This window comes from Pygocentrus nattereri, chromosome 7, assembly GCF_015220715.1.
Source record: "Pygocentrus nattereri isolate fPygNat1 chromosome 7, fPygNat1.pri, whole genome shotgun sequence".
In the NCBI taxonomy this organism is placed as follows: Eukaryota; Metazoa; Chordata; class Actinopteri; order Characiformes; family Serrasalmidae; genus Pygocentrus; species Pygocentrus nattereri.
In genome coordinates, this window is record NC_051217.1 from 29,670,788 (window position 1) to 29,692,562 (window position 21,775).

At 38.6% G+C, this 21,775-nt stretch overlaps 1 protein-coding gene across 2 annotated transcripts; it reads left to right on the forward strand.

Moving 5' to 3' along the window:
* The first annotated feature begins 2,646 nt into the window (after window positions 1-2,646).
* On the forward strand, window positions 2,647-5,925 carry LOC108435312. Of its 2 annotated transcripts, none has more exons than XM_017711090.2 (3): window positions 2,647-2,711; window positions 4,377-4,552; window positions 4,646-5,925. In XM_017711090.2, exons 2-3 carry the CDS (start codon window positions 4,431-4,433, stop codon window positions 5,496-5,498), a joined length of 975 nt encoding a protein of 324 aa, XP_017566579.1. In that variant the 5' UTR covers window positions 2,647-2,711; window positions 4,377-4,430; the 3' UTR covers window positions 5,499-5,925. The 2 variants fall into 2 exon arrangements, with proteins under 2 accessions (XP_017566579.1, XP_037396123.1); XM_037540226.1 differs by having other exon boundaries at window positions 2,694-2,775.
* Window positions 5,926-21,775: the final 15,850 nt, after the last annotated feature.

Below are 21,775 nucleotides of genomic sequence, written 5' to 3' on the forward strand. Positions count from 1 at the left end.
CTTTCTCCATTAAATGTGACATCTCTGAACTCAGGGCTGAAGTGTTTTGTGGCTGGGAGCTGCTCTGTTTTGACTGGCTTTCAAAACTGAATCTTCTAAATGTAATGGGGCTTCTAATTGGTCATCTAATTGGTTTATAAGCTGATACACTAATAATTTATTTCTACTCTGTTACAAATTAAACCAGAGAATAAAAATACTTCACTGAAAGAAACAAAGAAGTATAATGAAGTACCCTTACAAGTAAAAAAGTACATGGATAAGAGTAGATGTAATTACTTTCCACCTCGGTAAATCATTATTAATGCAAAACCTGCTCTTCAGCTTAGCATGTAGCTGATTTATGATCAATAAACAATTTAAAGATTTCTTTTCTTACTTAGTTGAAAAGTAACAGGGAAAATCACACGTTACGCTGCAAATGTTGAAAGCAGAAAGGTCACTTTTTCACAGGCAGTCTATATATAGTCTATGGATAAATTATATTTATTTTACTTAAAATAGCTTACAATAAATAAGTATGTCACTGTATTGTTTTGATACAATCTGAAATAGAAAATTGAGTTATATGTTTGGATTAATTTGATTGTTATTCAGCACATGCACTTTAACATCAGAGCACTTAAGGAATGGTCCAGTATCAAAACTTCAGCCATATCTGTAAATAGAGCTATTTAGATTTATTTAAATGTAAAAGCTTAAAAGAAAGGCCACTCTTAAAGGACTGAATACCTGAATAAAAGCTGTAACATGACGCTGGTAAAAAAAATGCAGAAGTGTCTGGAAAAGGTGAGGGAGGTGCACCTCCTGGTGGCTGTTTATGGCAACTGTATTTCTTTAAGCTTTATTTGAGTGCCTTCAGTCCACAGTACTGTGAAAAAGTCTTTGCACACCTGGAAAAATTACACATAAAGCTTTTTATCTGGACAGTAAGTGTTTATTTTCTGAAAATAAATACAAATGAACATTATGAATAGTGAAACACGGCTTTCAATGTGTTCGCTTAAAAGGGCACTCTGGCATTTTAATGTGGCTAATCTCAGCCTCATCATTTTGATTCAAAATGATTTTTTTTTGTGTGTTTTCATCTACCAGTGGTCTCTCACTACATTACCCAGCATGCATTACACTCCACTCTTTTGCATTGGTTCCTGTTTTTTTTACTTTTACTCACCCTCTTTGTGTTGTCTTTCCCCCTGACCTACCTTTCAATGCGTGTAACCACTCCAAAGTTCACTGCCAAGCTATATTATTGTTGGCTGTAAGTGCATGTTACCAGGTAATCTACTGCTAAGTGCAATTCTGTGACAACTCAGTGGCAGAAAAATAACACAATGATGTAATCCTCACTGAAAGCTATTAAATTTCATCACCTTCTCTACTTTAATTAGTAGAACATCACCATATTAATAAGAATGATCATTTAGAGCTTCACTGAACACACATTTTGAGCATCTTAAAAGCTGCTTAGTGCTTTAAAAAGTGGAACCACTTGACATTATTTGATATTATTCTGACATTAAGTAAATCCAACATTTAGTTTTGGGGTAATACATTAAAAAATCAGTCCAGTTAATTAGAATTTTCCAAATCACTTTAGTGTAATTTACTTGAATTAGTTCAGTACATGTTACCCAATCAATATCTTAGAAGCTATTTAACAGCAATATGTTGTCATGATTGGCCTTTCCAGTCCTGTCCATGTGCGTTTGTTTTGGTTTGGCCCCCTCGTTTCATGACTCCGCCCCTGATTGTCTCCACCTGTTTCCCGCCTGTACCCTATTATTTAAGCCCTGTGTTTGCCCCTTGTGTTGGCTGGTCTTTGTCTGAATTGTTATCTGCTGTGTTGTTTGTACTGGTCTATGTACTGTTGCTTGTTCTGTTGGATTCTGGTGTCTGTCATGTCTGCCCCCCGATCAATCTGTGTTGGCTCTATGACCCTGGACCGTCTTGACCGTGACCCTGGATTTGCCCTTAATAATTCTCACTTATCTCAGCACGTGCGTCCGCCTCCTTGCTCCCAACCGTTACATATGTGGAGCAACTTGGATTTATTTCAACATTTTATATCAACACATCTTTCTTTTTTCTGAGTGCATTGCCCTTGCTTAATCATTTTGAATAATTCTATAAAGACTGCAGAGCTGACAATAACCAAACATAATGTTATTATTATGCATTATTGTTGGAATAAAACATGTAAAATACATTCATTTGTGCGTTCATTCAAGTACTTTTTTAATAGTGAGTGTGATAAATGTAATTTCTATTCACTTGAAGCCTGATGTGTAATGTGAGTGTGCCATGTGTTTTATGTGCTTTATTTTGTGTAGTGTGGGTAGTTTACCATGTTTTATTCATGTGGGAACATTGAGAATGTAAGCATTTCTCTACTGAAACTATGAATAGCTGTGCAAACTACACTTGTCAATCCATTTGTAGAGGTACCATTTATGTACATGTAACCTTTAAATCTGTGCAGCACACCCCCCAGATCAATTTCCTTACTGTAATCAAAATACCTTTAAATGGATTTGTACTTTCAGTGCTCTACTTCCTTTTATTTTATACATTAGCCAGACAAGTATTAATAAAGAGGCATCCAGTCCTCATAAGTGGGAGTGGTGGTAGTGGGTGTGGACAAAGGGACTGGGAAAATGAAAGTGAAAGAAGTTTGTCTTACAAAACGTGCATCTCTCTCCTTTGTTTGGGTATGTTTATATTTCTACCTCTTTTCTACCACATGGATATAAAATATGAGAAGAAACGAAAAAGGTTGAGTGTCAGTGCTTCTATTTTATACTTAACATGTTTTCAGGAGTATTTCAGACAGTTTGTTATGATCTACTTTCGAGTGTTCAAACGGCAGGGTGTCTTTCTCTTCCTGATCAAATGTGGTCGGGGTGTCTAACTCCTGGTGATTCACTAAACTGGTTTGAGTTTCCCAAGAGCTTCATAATGCTATTGTCAATGTATTGTTGAGAATGTTTATTAACTACCGTGTGTTTCCCGAAGTCCTTCCTAACTAAAGAACTGGCTCCTAAATTACTAACAAGTGTCACGTGGTACACGTATGAATGTAGTTCTGCACAGAGAGCCAGAGGCTGCAATTACAGTGCAGAAAGTATGAGTATACAGGCGTATGAACACAACTGCAGACCCTTGACCAAATTACATGCTTTTTGATTTGATGAGTGAAAGACACATCCTCTACAGAGATCACACGTCTGCACATTTTAGTGCACCATTACAGTTTATTAGCTGAATTTAACATGGTGGGGAAAAATAGATGACTTTTAAGATTAAAATGGCCTGTGCAAAAGTTATTTTATGCTTCCATGCATTGTTTTCCCCCAATATGACACATTCAGCAAATCTTTAGAATTTGTGCTTTAACACAGAAGAAAAAAAGCCATATTCTGAACTGAGTATTTTAAAAATACTTTTAAATACAATACTATAACAATAACAATAATAATAATAATCAGTGAACTAATTAGCTGGATGTCATAATAATTAATATGATCACAGTAATAATTTAATACATAAACAGAATTTCCATTTCTATAATTTTTGTTAGTGGTGTAACGGGCTCGAGACCAGAGGCACTCACACACACACACTCTCGCGCTCGCGCTCTCTGGCTCTCTTGGAATCATGTTCACACTGAAAAAACACGAACGAATAGTTGAAGTTTCATATTGAACGGCCAAATCTGATACGACTGACAAAACTTTGATTTGGGAACAGCCGGAATCATTTCTATTTTCTTTTAAATAAATGCTTAGTTATTGGCACAAAATGATTAGGTAGTTAAAGTGATACTTGTGTAAATCTCGATGCAGAGTAGCAGTGGAAATACAGACAAGCCGCTGTGTGTCACATGAGCAAAGCAAGCACTTAGTCATGCTTGCTAGAGCAGAGGAAGAACTTCAAAAGCCGCCTGAATTGTTTAAATCACCTGCATGGAGCATTTTGGCTTCCCTGTAACACACACTGATGGCGGAGAAAGGGTGGTGGACAGTCTATACTGGAAAGAGGTCAGCAGGCCTTATACTGCACTTAAAATTTAAATGAACGCTGATGGTTTTATTTTGATTATTTTATTAAAACATCAAACATGTTTTCATTTAAGAACATAAATTTTAGTTCAAAGTTATAAGTTTTCTTAATGTTCTTACACCCTTCATTTCTCTAATTAGTCTTTGGTCATAGCTTATATTTTTAGAATGATTAGACAAACACGCAGATAGGCCTTTACCTGTAGGTATTCCTGATATACAGCCGTGTGAACCCACCAGGACTTTTCCCACTGATATGCTGATCAGTTACTGTTTTAACACTGAAATTTCTTCTTGATCCGTTGTTTTGGAAAGGAGGTGGCTCTGGTTGTGGACTTTGCTCTGAAGACCTTCCAGACAAACTGAATCATGACAGCAACAGAAACTGAGACTGCAGTGGGGCACAGTACTGTCAGTGATGCTCCTGCTCACAGTAACAACAGTAACAGGAGCATGGATGGATCACGTCCAAACTTCTCTGCTGAGGAGAGGTTGGTGTAACTATTATGGTGCATTATTCACTGTTTTCATTTCATCTGATGTGTAATCATAACCATGTATACTTTTGTCTGTGCTCATTACAGAGGACTCCCTGGTGATCTCCTAGAGAGCAGCAAAGAGTTCATAAGACTTTATGAAGAACATCAACCCAAACTCCAACAAATCATCCACAAGCTGTTTATGAACTCTGAGGAGTTTTTAGCTATACACTGTAAAGCAGCCAAAGTGAAGAGAAAATGGGGACTAGCTTCAGCAAAAAGAGTTTTAGGTATGTTACTAAGTCTCTTCACTTGTGGTGTTTCTGTCCCTGTGTTAGGGGCAGGAGGTGTGACTGCCGATGGAGAAAGAAGCCACATAAGTCACAAAACCAAAAAAGAAATGAAGAATGTTCTAGAGGAAGAGAAGAAACATCTGAAACATTTCAAAACACCAGCTGATACAGTCACCAGTCATCTAAAAAGCATCTGTTACCACGTTGAGAACATACTGCGGTATCAAAATAAGCAGTATAATAAGCGGCGAGAATGTGAGCATGAAGGTCCCAGAAAAACAGTGGAAGGTTTAGCACAGCTTGCTAAACTATTTAAGCCAGTGGACATACAAAGACTGTTAGAGCAGTTAAAGAGAACTTTAAAAATGACACAAATCATTAAGCCACTTGCCCACATTCATTCACTTAGTGTTCACTCTCGATTCACTTTTGAAGACACAAACACACTTAAAGGCTCAGATAAACTGAAAAAACAATCTAAAGTGCAGAAAAATGAGCAAGAATCAGAAGCAAGATGGCTCATTTGGAAGATGAAGGACTTAGCTGATCATTTTCAGAACACTTTAGATGAAATAAGGTATTCAAAAACAGAGATAGAGAGGGTGCTTATACCCAAACTCAATACGTACTTCTTACAGAGAGAAAAATGCAAACAGACCGATTAAAACTGTTTTAAAACTGTTTACTTGTGAACAAAACCAGCATGTAGTGGTAGTTAAACAGCAGTGACTTTGCCACTTTAGAGCTTTTCTTGATTACTAACACATTTAATGCAACTGTCTCTCTGGCTGAAAGTGGTAGGTATTAGATACTTGTGTGTGAACTCATTGCACTGGGACCGTCTCACTCTCTCGCCTTCCAAAGCTTGGCACAGTGAATGTTACAGCAATGGAGGCTTGTCCTGTCCTGCACATAGTCTGCACAAGCCTCTGCTCCTCTAAGATCCGTTATACCGATTACCTCCACAACCTGTGTGAACTACACTGCAAAAAAATAAAGGGAACACTCAAATAACACATCCTAGATCTGAATGAATGAAATATTCTCATTGAATACTTTGTTCTGTACAAAGTTGAATGTGCTGACAACAAAATCACACAAATATCATCAATGGAAATCAAATTTATTAACCAATGGAGGCCTGGATTTGGAGTCACACACAAAATTAAAGTGGAAAAACACACTACAGGCTGATCCAACTTTGATGTAATGTCCTTAAAACAAGTTAAAATGAGGCTCAGTATTGTGTGTGGCCTCCACGTGCCTGTATGACCTCCCTACAACGCCTGGGCATGCTCCTCATGAGGTGGCAGATGGTCTCCTGAGGGATCTCCTCCCAGACCTGGACTAAAGCATCCGTCAACTCCTGGACAGTCTGTGGTGCAACATGGCGTTGATGGATGGAGCGAGACATGATGTCCCAGATGTGCTCAATCAGATTCAGGTCTGGGGAACGGGCGGGCCAGTCCACAGCTTCAATGCCTTCATCTTGCAAGAACTGCTGACACACTCCAGCCACATGAGGTCTAGCATTGTCCTGCATTAGGAGGAACCCAGGGCCAACCGCGCTAGCATAGGGCCTCACAAGGGGTCTGAGGATCTCATCTCGGTACCTAATGGCAGTCAGGCTACCTCTGGCGAGCACATGGAGAGCTGTGCAGCCCTCCAAAGAAATGCCACCCCACACCATTACTGACCCACTGCCAAACCGGTCATGCTGAAGGATGTTGCAGGCAGCAGATCGCTCTCCATGGCGTCTCCAGACTCTGTCATGTCTGTCACACGTGCTCAGTGTGAATCTGCTTTCATCTGTGAAGAGCACAGGGTGCCAGTGGCGAATTTGCCAATCCTGGTGTTCTCTGGCAAATGCCAAGCGTCCTGCACAGTGTTGGGCTGTGAGCACAACCCCCATCTGTGGACGTCGGGCCCTCATACCATCCTCATGGAGTCGGTTCCTAACCGTTTGTGCAGACACACGCACATTTGTGGCCCTCCATTTTGCAGGGCTCTGGCAGTGCTCCTCCTGTTCCTCCTTGCACAAAGGCGGACATAGCGGTCCTGCTGCTGGGTTGTTGCCCTCCTACGGCCTCCTCCATGTCTCCTGGTGTACTGGCCTGTCTCCTGGTAGTGCCTCCAGCCTCTGGACACTACGCTGACAGACACAGCAAACCTTCTTGCCACAGCTCGCATTGATGTGCCATCCTGGATGAGCTGCACTACCTGAGCCACTTGTGTGGGTTGTAGAGTCCGTCTCATGCTACCACGAGTGTGAAAGCACCACCAACATTCAAAAGTGACCAAAACATCAGCCAGAAAGCAGAAAGGTACTGAGAAGTGGTCTGAGGTCCCCACCTGCAGAACCACTCCTTTATTGAGTGTGTCTTGCTAATTGCCAATAATTTCCACTTGTTGTTTATTCCATTTGCACAGCAGCTGTGAAATTGATTGTCAATCAGTGTTGCTTCCTAAAGTGGGCAGTTTGATTTCGCAGAAGTTTGATTTACTTGGAGTTATATTGTGTTGTTTAAGTGTTCCCTTTATTTTTTTGAGCAGTGTACATAGAGCACACCTGTGTTTTAAGTGTTGTGTGTTACCTTTATTCAAATTTCACTGGATATTTTAGTTCAGTATGGTATGATTGCCAAGGCCTCTGTCTGGGCTCCTCTACTACAATGTAACAGAATACAAGTGTTGGGAGTATGTATTCAAAATACAGAAATGGTGTTTGGGTCTGTGGGACCCATTTTTTCCATTTACCAAAGTATTTTATATGTGAAGAACATATAAAATAACACATTTACAGTGACTTCACACTGTAAACCCCCTACACATTTATATTACTCATGTGGTGTTGGGGTGAACCCACAGGGAATAAAAGTGGAGGTGCTGTGTTCCCCTAAAGGAGAACCCTACACTGGCCACTTGTGATATTTTAAACATCTGATATTTTTACATACATTGTTATGGCTGTATTCATTTAAAACAAAAACATACATATGTCATTAACTGAAAATCAACCACTTTATAATCAAATTGCAAGGTTTTATTATTGGGATATTGTTTGCTTAGTTCATGTGCTGCTGAATGGAATTATGGGAGCAGCAGTGGACTGAAGCAGGTGACAAGAGCCAAAATAATGTTGAGAAGAATGTATATTCATTTTAATGAATGAATTTTGGAAATTATGGAACATATTTAGAGAAGAATTACATGAAGGAAATGGCCAACTGACAGCAAGGAACACTGTGAATTGCATTCAGTATTCAGCCATCATCATTTCTAATATTCTGCCCAACAATGTCCCCTACTCAGAAATGCCCACAGCACTAGCATTTGGCATAATTTTGGACAATATAAGACAGGAAAATGTTTGTTTCTGAGCATTTTTCTAGTACATTTAAATTTAAATGTATTTTGTGTTCCAGTTGTTAGTGAGTTGTGAATGAGTGTCTTCTCTAAGAAAAAGAATATAAAATTTGTCAAATATAGGACTTCAAACGTGTTCTAGCAACTGAGTAAAAACTCTAAGGGCATGGGGAAATGTATGATGCTTGTGATTGTCAATTTATTGCATTTCACTACAGATCACCAAGCCCACTCAAAGACTCTGAACAATCTACTTCAGATATAGAAATTCCTGTTATATGTAAAAATTAATGTGTACAAATTATGTCTTGATTTGACTCATGGGATTTCCATTTGCTCTCCTCTACTTCTGTTTTTGTGTCATAACTCAGTTTGTCTCAAAGGAGTGATCCATCCTTGAGCTACTATTTTGTAAATATTTTGTTTTACATTATTGCATTAAATGTATTGTTCCATTTTACTTTCTGTGTTACATGTAAATGTATTCTTTTTCTTTAAAAGATATCCATTACTTGGTGTTTGTGACCTGCATCAATACCTCCACAAACATGAAGATGTATTGGTTTATGTATTGTGAATATGTATTGTGCCTAACACTACTGCATGTTTTACTGTAGACTTAAATCAACTGATCAGTTTTATAGTTACTCGCTTACAGACATTTAAGAAAACAGTATTTCACACACTTTTCAAATCCCACACCCTCATCTGCAAATGCCAGGAAATTAAATATTCACAGCAAATTGCCAAACATGTTGATGGTATCTACTGCAAACAAAGTTTTTCACACTGCAGTATTTTATGCACCAAATCTTTTCCTCTCAGTGGTTCTTTCTCAGTTTTTTGCATGTTATAGTGTCCTAGTTTGACGAATGAACTAAAGTTGGAAGGCTAACTCAAAACCATCTATGGTGTTTGTGTTAAAAGTCCATGAAATAACAACACTTTGTTTGTCATGGCTGTTTGTGTTGCCCATCATGAACCCTAAACTCAGTGCAATATTTCAATATTCTAATTCTACGAACTGCAGGGTTTTGTCTACTGAGCGGCAGAGCTTTCTGTATGACAGTATAAGGCGCAGGGCTTTATAATGACACTTTTGATTACAGTTATGCAAAAAGTGTTCAAGAGATTTGCAATATGTATGTATTGGGAAATTATTGTCTAAACATTTCACAAAAGATGTTTTCTATATTGTTTTATGAATAAAGAATTTTATGATACATTTTTATGATATACATTATTTAAACATACAGCAAATATTAATTACATATTATGATTAATATCACATGTATTAGATAAATAAAAATAAGGAGTCTATTGAGTGTCAGCTGTGATGTGTTTTAAAAATTGTTATATCGAAAAGTGATGTGCAGCATTTTTGAATGAAATTCATTAAATACTTTTTCCCTGACTATCACACTAAATTTAATTAAATTATATTACACTCCACATTAAAGAAACTTCGTTAGCATCATAAATTGTTTCTTGAACCATTATAACATATCTGCATATTTTATCTTTACTGCAGACCCAAAGGCTCTCCACCTCTGCCAGGAAATGTCATTCTTTTAACGTGATAGTCATGTGTGACTATCAAATGAGGGCCAAAAATTAAATTAACAAAACTTTTTTTAAGTTGCAGCACCTGTGCATTATTTACTTTAAGTTGTAGTGCATGTGCATTATCTCCTGTTTACGTCACAGTGACTGTGCATTACTTCCTTTTGAATGCCGCCTTTAGGTCTAAGAAGATGTTAAAAGATGATTGAATCACCATATATTACATAGGCTATTGACATTGCGGGGTCCCCATGCCCCTGATGGTGCCCACAGAGAGCTGTCTCTTTTACTGGGAGAAACTAAACGTCTTTGCCTTCCCTTTTAACATAGAAACGTGAACTTTTCTCTTTGGCTTTGACCCAGTAGTTGTACGATACTTGGATATACTAATTAAGACTGCTTGAATGAGACTGTAGTTTCCTCAAACATACCTTCTGTATTTCTCACATTAGAGCCACGTCTGCATTTCAGGAATATCTGACGCTGATATATTTTTCATGCAGACATCACTGTAATGTGAGGAATACATGTTTGAGCAAACCACAGTCAAGCTGTCTTATCTAATTAGTGTATCCACATTTGTCCACCAAATTTGTAGCAGGCAAAGCAAAACCAAGCATCGCAGACACAATATTCTAGCCATATGTCAAGACTGTACCAGCCTGCACTAAAGCTTCTCAGAGTTTGTCCAAATAGGCGCTTAAAATAACTGCTTATAATGGGCTGGGATGGACTATATTTAGGTCAGGAGCAGACACAGAGGGTCGCTGTTTTTAATGAGCCACCTATCCATGCTGGAAGATTTACCTAGCTAGCTAAATAAAACTATCGTGTTCCCTTCTGAAAAATGATTTAACACCTACTCATTAAACCAACTCCAGTGAATAGCAACAAATCAGCTATTGCTTGCCTGGAGCTGGCTAATCACTAAACCAGTGACCACCAAGTGAGCTAGTAACTTCAACATGCATCTTGCAAAATGTGCAAACTCAGCTGTGGAACTATACAAGACTACTATTATAACTTATAAGAACCAGATAAATGAATGAACTTATCATTTACGGTTTTATTTGGATTGCTAAGAGCAGATAGCTACAAAGTGGTTTAGCAGTTCATTTCACCATGTCTGTACCACATATGTGAAGAAGTGGTTTGGCGATAATGTAAAATAACTGACCACACCCACACCTTCAAAATGGTCAACGTATTAACACTTGGTTTTATTTGGAAGGGTAGATATACTTGGAAACAATGACACCATTATTTGCCATATGTTGTTGTTTATGGTTAACGTCTGTGAAAAAGTAATATAGTGTTGATCATAACAATTTTATATCCCTCAATTCCTCCACCTGTAGAAGGAAATTAAGAGGCAACAGCTCCATCGAAGGCTTGATAGATGAGAAGATTACTGCCATTTTTACCAAAAAAAATTTAAAATCCTTGAGTTCTTATAAATCTCAGTTTAATAAAGTTAATGTATTACTAAACACAGATGAGGTGAGGGAGAGAAAGAAGCAGATCTGATAAGGGTTAGTGATCAAGAGGAAAATGAGAGTTGTATAAGCTATAAGTCAAAAATGTGTTCTAAATTTAATTGATCTTTAGTGAGAAAATCTATTATTTGTCTCTAAGATCAAGAAATTCTGTCAGCTGGCTTATTAAACATGCCTACAGGGCAAAATCTCACTCTTTCTGATGGGACCAACTGAGACTGAAATGATCTATAATCTGTATATTTGAATAATATATAGAGAAGACAGCACTGCTTGACTTCAGTACTTTCAGTGCTTGATGTGTCTCTTATAATGGATGGATAGATATAGTGTTCATCAAACCAGCTCTGTGCTTAATACAAACTCTATAATACAGATCTACTCTGTGCCAATTTGACCAAATAGCAATTTTTAACATTTATTTTTAAAAGTTCATGATGAAAATTTTGGGGTCATAAAAAATTTCCTGGGCCACCATGACCCCAGACCCCCCAGTACAGGCTAAGCCCCCTTAATAAAAGTAAAATCTGTTCTTCAGTTCCATAAACAGCACAGACAGTGTCTCTTCTCTCTTAGATTTCTGCTCAGATAAGTTGTGCACAGTTGGTGTAAAGATTTATAAGTTATAGCACAGCGGACACTCGTGATATAAAGTGCAGGCCGAGCACTGGATCAGTTAATAATGGAGCAAAGGTAATTACTGAGAGGGCATAATACCCTCAGTACCTTCAACTACTACCTTCAAAACACTATAAAAACAGTATGAAAAATAATGCCATATGTTTACATATGTACTTAGCTTTGAAAGGTAATTAGAAAACATAATAAATTATCAAAAGTTACTAAAGTTTTGTAATTTAACAGTTGAGAAAATAAATACCAACCATCAGACAGATCTTTCAGAAGTGCTCTGATTAAGGCATTTTCATTTTGAGAACTTTCTTATACTGCTTGCATTTTTTAAACACATACATGTGGCCTTATGTAAACATATTCAAACTAAATAAAACAAGAAGATACATATGACTTTACATTTGAAATTTTTCCTGAGTCAAGGTGTCTCAAAAGTAAGGAAACACCCTTTTCAAATAAAATGTTTTTTTTTTTGTCCTCACTTTTGAGACACTTCATGTATTGTGATATAAAGTGTGTGATGTACAGTGGCACTGAAATGGACTGTTATTCATATATTAGTAGTAGAGGTGGACAATATGGTGAAAATATATCATGATACTTTGATACTTCAAGAAAAAATTTTTTTTGAAAAAGAAAAAGTTTTTCTGGCATCTGAAATTTTAAAACAGGCAAAAAAGCAGAGCCACAAATTATTTGTAATTAATGTTTTACTTAACGTGTTGTACTAAAAACTGTAAACATGAAGTTGTTCTGTGCTCTAGAAGTACTGATGATATCCATGAAATGCTCAGAAAAGCATATTATCATGCAATTTATCATGATACTAATATTGTCGTATTGCTCAGCCCTAATTTGTACTATATGAATATGCAGATTTCCAATGTATTTTTATAGCTATATGTGAACAACTTCCTGTTATTAGATTGAGAGATGAGCCGCTATGATGTTAGAAAAGAAGAAAATGAAGAGGACATCGGAGCAGATCTAGCCAGAGCTCAGGTTAAAGAATAACAGCAACATCAACCGGAGATGTATTTTCAATAAGACTGGTATATAATTTTCAGAACACTGCTGTTCGTTACTTTATTTGTGATTGTATGTGTTGATAGAACCGTGGAGCAGTGCTTGTGGTGAGATTATACCCATAATGCAGTGAGAGATCAGCATGTCCAGCTTCAGCATGGGTAATAAAATATATATCCCCCATCTCTGACACACGACTTGCTGTAAAACTTTTGGTCCAGTTTGTAAATATATGACACATATATGGCATATTTGGATGCTCCCAAATTATTCTACATTTTATCATTAAAATAGCACTGATGACTGACATTTAAAAAAAGAATCATAATGTCAAATTGAGTTTCCAAAGGCAAAATGATTGCAATGTTATATTAAAGTGTAAGCTTCTCTTTAGCGCCCCCAGTGGACATTTGTTTCTCAAAACTGCAGCAAAACATACTCAAGGTTATGCATTTGAACTGGTCAGAGGTACGTATATCCCATGAGACCAGGTTGAATAAAATATATATCCCCATGTCTGTCACTTGACAGCAGTGACCGGGGCATGTTTTGCTGTAAAGATTTTGGTCCACTTTGTAAAAACATGACACATTTACTATCCCTTTTAAACCTATAGTATATTGAGGATGTTTTGAAATAGAACTTATATAAATTTCAAAAAGCAGACGTGAAATCCTGAGGCCACCATACTGGACACCCTCCGCCACTTGGCTGTTCTGAGAAATTCTGTCGATAAAAGTTATGAACAGAATCGGTGACAATGGACAGCCTGGACGAAACCGACATTGTTCCTCTTGTAGCTGAGATTCAGCTATCAGTTGGACTCTCTTCTCCAGTACCCCTGCATAGACCTTATCGGGTAGGCTGAGAAGTGTGATAGTTGGAACACACCCTCCGGTCCCCTTTCTTAAAAAGTGGGACCACCACCCTGATCTGCCATTCCAGATGTCTACGCAATGTTGCAGAGCCGTGTCAGCCAAGACAGCCCTACAACATCCAGAGCCATCAGGAATTCCGGGCAAATCTCATCCACCCCCGGTGCTCTGCCACCAAGGAGTTTTCCAACCACCTTGGCTACCTCAGCCCGATTGATGGACAGACCCTCGCTCGGATCTCCAAGCTCTGCCTCAGGAACCGCTTTCCTCTCCTGAGGCGCCTGATGGTTTGCCAGAACCTTCTTGATGCCTGTTGATAGTCTTTCTCCATGGCCTCACCAAACCCCTCCCACACGCGAGTTTTTGCCTCAGCAACCGCCGAAGCCGCAACCCGCTTGGCCCTTCAGTACCCATCTTTTGCCTCCAGTGTCCCACAAGGCAACCAGGCCCAATAGGACTCTTTCTTCAGCTTGATGGCTTCCTTTACCCAAGGTGTCCACCAACGGTATGCGGTCGAAGCTTTGTCAGATGTGGGAGTTGAAGATCTTTCTGGTAGGTTCCTCTGCCAGATGTTCCCAACAAACCCTCACAACTCGTTTGGGTCTGCCAGGTCTGTCTGGTATTTTCACCTGCCATCTGATCCAACTCACCACAAGGTGGTGATTGGTTGACAGCTCCGCTCCTCTCCTCACCCGGGTATCCAAAACACATGGTTGCAAATTCGATGACATAATTACGAAGTTGATCAACGAACTGCGGCCTAAGGTGTCCTGATGCCATGTGCTCTTATGCACACTTTTGTGTTCGAACATGGTGTTTGTTATGGACAGACAGTGGTAAGCACAGAACTCCAATAACAAAACACCACTCAAGTTCAGAACAGGGAGGCCGTTCCTCCCGATCACGCCCTTCCAGGTCTCACTGTCATTGCCCATGTGAGCGTTGAAGTCACCCAGCAAGACAATGGGTCTCCAAGAAGGCTGTGTACTCTGAACTGCCGTTCAGTGCATAAGCACAGACAACAGTCAGGGCCCGTTCCCCGACCCGAAGGCGCATGGAAATAACCCTCTTGTCCACCGGAGAAAACCCCAACATACAGGCGCTGAGCCGGGAAGCTATGAGTAAGCCCACTCCTGCCCGACGCCTCTCACCCTGAACAACACCAGAATGGAATAAAGATCAACCCCTCTCGAGAGAGTCTGTTCCAGAGCCTCTGCCATGTGTTGAGGTGAGCCCAACTATATCTAGTTGGTATCTCTCAGCCTCATACAGTAGCTGTATGATGTTCCATGTTCCGAGAGCCAGTTTCAGTACCCGAGGATCGGAACGGCAAGGCCCCTGCCTTTGGCCGGCACCCGATCCACATTGCATAACAGTTAGGAAGTGGTGATTTCTTTGTTGTACCAACTTTTTTTTTTTTTAAACATGTAAGAATCCACACGTGTGTGTGTGTGTGTGTGTGTGTGTGTGGATTCTTACAACATGTTTCAAAAAAAGTTGGGACAACAAAGAAATCACCATAACTGTTATGTTGCTGTTCCTTTACACAACAAAAGACATTTAGGGACTGAAAACACTAAGTAACAAAGCATTTCAGGTGTTATTTTTCTCCTATTCATCCTAAACAAACTTTCAAGATGTGCAACAGTACAGAGTCTTCGTTGTCACATTTTGTGTCTTAAAATGTGCCACACATTCTCGACTGGTCACGACTGCAGGTAGGCAAGTCCAGCATCTGCACCCTCTTCTTCCACAGCCATGCCTTTGTGAAGTGTGAAGAATGTGACTTTGCGTTGGCGTCCCTAGAAAAGATGTCATCTTAAAAGCAGCATATGTTGCTCTGAAATGTCTGTGTAATTTATGGCATGTATTAATAGTGCCATTACAGAATTGTGTTAAGTTGCTTTGCCAAGGGTCACTGATATAACTCCACAACATGACTCACCCTGGCTTTTGGACATGTAGCTGATAACACTCTGGATCATCCTTTTTGTCTTTGGTCCAGGGAATGCAGCGTCTATTTCTTCCAAAAAAAGACCTGAAATACTGATTCATCTGACCACAGTACTTGTTTCCACTGCGTAATGGTCCATCTCAGATGCCCTTGAGCCCAAAGAAATTAACAGCACTTTTGAACATGGTTGACATTAGGCTTCCTTTGGGCAAAGTAAAGTTTAACTGCCATTTGTGGATGTAAATATATCTTGTAGTCCATCACAAAGGTTTGCCAAAGTAATCCTGCCCCACTGTGGGTATATCGCTTACAGATGAATGACAGCTCCTGATGCAGTACCATCTGAGGGATCAGACAGCACAGTTAGGCCCAATCCCATTTCTTCTTTTTACCTTTACCCCTTGTTTTCAAGTGTAACCCTCCCCCTTAAAACTGAGTGGTTTAAATCTCCCCCCCTATGAAATGGGACAACCTTTCAAGAACCAGATACGTCATCAGGTGACTTTTACGTAAACAGATGAGACAAGGGTTTACAGCCATTTCCAATATGCCGCCTCCAGCTGTGGTGATCTCAATTGTATGTCATATGACAGGACAGGTGAATCATATTTAAAATAGCCTGGAAAAATAATCAGGACGTTTTCCTGCTTTGTCTCCAGACTACAGCAATTATGGTATATCGCACTGACATTTGCCGTTTATCCGAAGGAGACTGGAAAGCACTGGCGCTCGCAATTCATTCACATCGGTTTTTTGCATCAATCAATCAAACAAGTCACAGAATAAAAAAAAGAGCACAAACAAAAAACTGCATCACTTCATTAACAGCTACTATCGCTGCTCTGTAGGCAACCCTGCCAGCCTGCAGTGACAGCAGAGGAGGGGAAAGCTTTCTAATTGCCAGCTTCATGATCGATTTCCCGTTCCACCTTAAATAGTGAGACAACCTCACGTACCAGAACAGAACTGCTGCACCATTTAAGAGCATTTAATACTAGCAATTTTTAAGAGTGTTATGAAGGAAATTACCATAAAAACACTATTACGATGGTTCTTACAATACAGCGGCGTTTTAACAGAGAAATACTTACATTTATGTGTCTCTTTGGTCGCTTGTGCAGCCATCTTACCAATGATTCGCAGGGCATTCGGGGAATTTTCTCATAACACTCCGTTTGTAGTGCAGCCTCTGAAAAATCTCCCTTTGAAGGGCCAAATAGCCCCAACACTTCACCCTACCCCTCCATCTCAACAACAACTGGGACAACCTACCCCTAGACGTGAACGCGCAAAACGGAGGGGTAGGGCTCAGTGTTAGGGGCAAGGGGTGAAATGGGATTGGGCCTTATTCAGTTTTGGCTTGCGCCTTTGCCCTCTATGCTCTGAAATTCCTCCAGATTCATTAAATCTATTAATTCTGTTATACAGTGTAGAGGGAGAAATGTCCAAATCCCTTCCTATCTTCGTTTGAGGACCATTGTTTTTCAAATATTTCAATAGTTTTCTCACCCTTTTGTTATCAAACTTGTGGTTCTCAGACCATATTTGCTCTAGGACAGAAAATATTTTCCTGGATGCTAGTTTTTGTACCAAATCATGATTATAATCACCTGCTGGCATCATCGGTTTAAAGTCACATCATCATTTAATTATATTACCTCATTACTTGTGTTAAAATGCCAAAATCTCAACTTGGAATGTGTTGCAGGCCTGAATGCCAGGAATGGTTGTATTTCTACAAATGAATAGAAGTTGATTAGACAATATCTTGTGTGCATACTGTGCAATAAAATACAACTCAAGGTCATTTTTAAAAATCACTGCTTTCTTTTTTTTGTGTGCGTTGTCCATACCATGCCAACCTTTTCTAATTTGGGGCTGTATGAAGTATACTTCATTCAAAGACTATTCTGTCCTGTGGACTGGTGGCCCACTTATTAGAAATCAATATTATTAATAATAGTTTCAAATACCTTAATATTAATAATTTACCCACAATTCTCTTTACAGATCTTGCAGGCTGGTGTGGCAGTTGGGGGTTAGAAAGAGGTGCTGATGTTTGTGATGTTTTGAATGGGGTATGAATAGGACGTTTTGATGTTGAACTAGGGAATTTTGAAAGTTTTTGCATGTTGTTTAGAATTATAGACAGATTGTAAATTATGCAGAACATCCACTAAGCACATAATAACATGTACTTCATGCTTTTTGCGATCAACCACACTTTCAGAGGAGGAAGAGTATGACCCAACCTCCTGCTTGTAAGTTACACTGCATCTACAACATCAAATTCAATAATACATTTTAAGCTACTAGAATGTCTTGTGTTACAATCTCTGTGTTACGTCATGATACAGAAACAGTAGTTAATCATTTGTTAGCACTTCATAGATCAAATAAATGGGTAATAATATGGTTGTACTAACTTAAATATTAAATGCTAACTTTCTAGTTGTAATAAATAATAGCTTAGTACTTATATCCACAAATATAAAGTATTAAAATGGTAAAATTACAATAATATGTTGTACAAACTCTTATTAAATTATTCAACACTAACTTTCTAGTTGTCAATAAACAAGAAGTTAAGATTAAAAAAGATAGTCATGTTGTATAGAGATACATCAGAGACTTTTGCCAGATCTGTGTTAGTAATGTGTTTTGTTAACAGGTAAAAACAAAAAGAATGTGTGAAGTGTTTTTCTAATCTCAGTTTATTTACCTCAGTAACAACCCTAGCACCAAATATTGAATCCTCCAAAAATGTGTTTAATAATTTATGTTTCTTTATGGGTTTGGTTTGTACATACTGTATTTAAGAATAAAACAGCTAACAACTCATAAGGCAAGTTGTGCTTTTGATGTAAAAATTGCTAGCTTGGCAAGTGAAATTATTTAAATTTATTTTAAGATTTCCAATTGTTTGTAGACATTTTAATTGCATTAAGTAATCTTGTAAATTAAAATGCCAATACACTGAGATACTTTGATCTAAAAATGATCTAAAACAAGTAAAACTGTCTAGAATAGAAGTAAATCATCTTAAAATAAGTATGCAATAATCTCAAAATGAGAAATAACAGATGTACTAACTAGGTTTAAGGTAATTTCACTTGCCAAATTACCACTTTTCTGTTATATTGAATCATCAATATTGCTGCAGTTAAAATGGATTCAAGACAATGTAATTACAGGGAGAAAAACAAAAGAGACTGTGCAGTTCATTTTGGAAATGGTATAGCATTTTCCAGTCTTTCTTAATCATTTAAAGCTTTCTCATCAGCATTCTGAAGGCATCTACAATGTCTTCAATTTTTTACAGCTACAAATTAGCTGAAAACTACAGCTGTAGGGTAATAGTTGTAGTTATAGAGTAGTAACATTATAATAAAATAACAGAGTGTTCCAGCACCACAGAGAGAGACTGACTGTTCAGGAGCTGCTTCTATGTATATACTCTGTAAAAGTCAGATTCCACCCTTTTGTTTATTTAACTGTAAGTCAAAACGCCCATTAGAACAAGTTAATTTTGTAACATCAGAAAAAAAATTAAACATAAAATCGCTCATGTGGGATATCCAGTCTTGTTTGTCCAGTCTTTACTTTTGTTTACCCTATTGCCACTTTATTCTACTGTTTTAAAACCAACTGATTAGAGTTGTGTCCTCCCAACTAGCATTCACACAAGCAACTACCCAAACACACTTTAGCTGCCTTTTATTTAATTTTATTTCATTTTTGGGTCGGAAAAAGGTAGTAATGTAGAAAGTAGAAAATGTGTTTGGGTGTGTGTGTGAGAGACAGAATTAAAGTCCACACAGTGTGTGTGAGTGTGTGTGGGCATGTGTGTGTGTGTGCACACTTAAGGAAGGTATATGCTGTATCTTTTTTTTGTCATGATAGTGCTGTTTTGTAAAAAAGAGGCAGCGAAAGGAGGGAGAGAGCGACAGAGAGAGAGAGAAAGAGAGATATATATATATATATAGAGAGAGAGAGAGAGAGAGAGAGAGAAAGATATAGAAAGGATAATTCTCAGCTTTACTGACCAACATAGTTGTAATTATTACTAATCTCTCTGTGTAATTTGTAATTTGGGTAGTGCATGAAAAAGAAAGGCTTTATTGAATGAATTCCCTTTTAGGGTGACCAGACATCTCTGTTTTCCTGGGACAGTCCCAGTTTTGTGGCCTAACTTTGGCTGGAGCTGTTCCCAGGAAATATCCCCATTTTTAACTGCAAATTAAAACCACACCAGAAAGTCCAACAGAGCAGATGGGCAGACATCTCGAGTTCTGCGTGTTTAGGCCAACAGAGGGCGCTGGCTAAGATAAAAACTTGATTGTCCAATAAATTTGCATAACAGGAAATTTTTCTTCAGCCATCAGGTACATAAATACATTGATACATAGAGAGATACGTAAACACCTACAGCAGCGATGCATACACACTGTGTAAGGGGGGCTACTTGGGTTCTTGATCAGAACGGTCACAGTAGAGGGCACAAATTATTTTTTGTATCATTGTTTCTGGCTAGTGGGACCTTAATATTCCTGCTCAATGGCAGCACTTGGAATGATGAATGAAGGGGATGAATATGAAGGCTCACTGTAGACCTGGGTTGCCTTTTTGGTGATGGATTGAATGTATAAGCTCAGCTGTTTGTCTCCATTGATTAATTAATGATTTTACTGGTCTGCTTGACAACCTGGGCCAGCTTGACCCTCTGCTTAACTGAGTCGGTCCTGTAACAGGACAAAATGTTGAAACTGAGAACACTCTCAAGAAGTGACCTGCAGACCATGATCAGAGTATATTTACAGTATTGCACTGATTCCTGAGGAGAGAGAGTCTCTGCCTTGTCTTTTTTTGTAGACATAAAATACATTGGTCTGAAAAGTGAGTCTGTTGTCAACAATTGTTCCCAAATATTGAAAGTGATTGACTTGTTCCACTTCCTGCCCTTTCATGGTAATCGCTAGTACGGCTATCTACTAAACACTTCTACCACTTGCTCGCCCAGGTTTAGAGGGCACTGCTGTAGGATGAATGTAGGTTACCATGATCTATAAATACTGCTGCAGCACTTTTTCAGCCATACATATGAGGTATGACATATGTTATTATGTTTACCATTGTTTCACTCATGGTAGGCTACTGTAAAATTTTCACAGTTTATTACAGTACTTTATTATTTCATAGACAAAAAATGAGATTGGATATTTTAATGATCTGGTCACCTTTTTGTCTGAATCCAGTGGCGCTATGACGGTCTGTTTTCAGATTATTAGCATAGTTTAATAGATTAAAAGGTCTACATGTGCTTTAATGAAACTGGTTTGGTCACAGTGTATTAACAGTGGTATGAACTCTTTGATTCCCGGCTACATCGTGACATGACTTGACATGTCCATGAATATCACGAATAGGAGTGGAGACAAGGAGCAACCTTGATGGAGTCCAGCACTCAAACTGACAGAGCTTGATTTAACTGCCTGAGGAAAATATCTTTCTTTCAGGAGGCGAAGAGCGCGTTACAGCCTACTAGGACGGTGAGAGCAAAGACAAAACCATGTAGGTTAAACAAGCTGGCCTAGCTATGGTCTGAATGGAACAACGAACAGAAAAACACCCAGAAAGTCTTTTACACAAACCACAGCTGGACATTTCCTGCTAAAATAACTGCTAGGCTTCATCAGAGTTGCAAGCTGAGGATTATTTTTAGCTTTAAACATGTTTTTAATCATTAAATTATTAATGAATTATGGGACAAAAAGGTAGAAGCTCCTACCTGCAGCATTGAAAACTCTGCTGCGGTACGGCGGCTCAAGAGGAACAAAATGCTGCAGTTCGCAACGCACCAGTAGGGGGCTCCAAAACACCATTACATATTGAATAAATGCTTAATGCTGTGAAATTCACACCAAATACAGTGTTTAGTCTCTCTGTTACACCCGGGCCTGGATTCCTCTGTAAAGCTGCTTTGTGTCAACACCTGCTGTAAAAAGCGCAATATAAATAAACTTTAAATT

Bases quoted from the DNA above. Each gene is read 5' to 3' on its own strand.
- LOC108435312 (XM_017711090.2), top strand. From the start codon at position 4,431: ATGACAGCAACAGAAACTGAGACTGCAGTGGGGCACAGTACTGTCAGT. The intron at 4,553-4,645 runs GTTGGTGTAACT...TGCTCATTACAG, and splicing joins AACTTCTCTGCTGAGGAGAG to AGGACTCCCTGGTGATCTCC.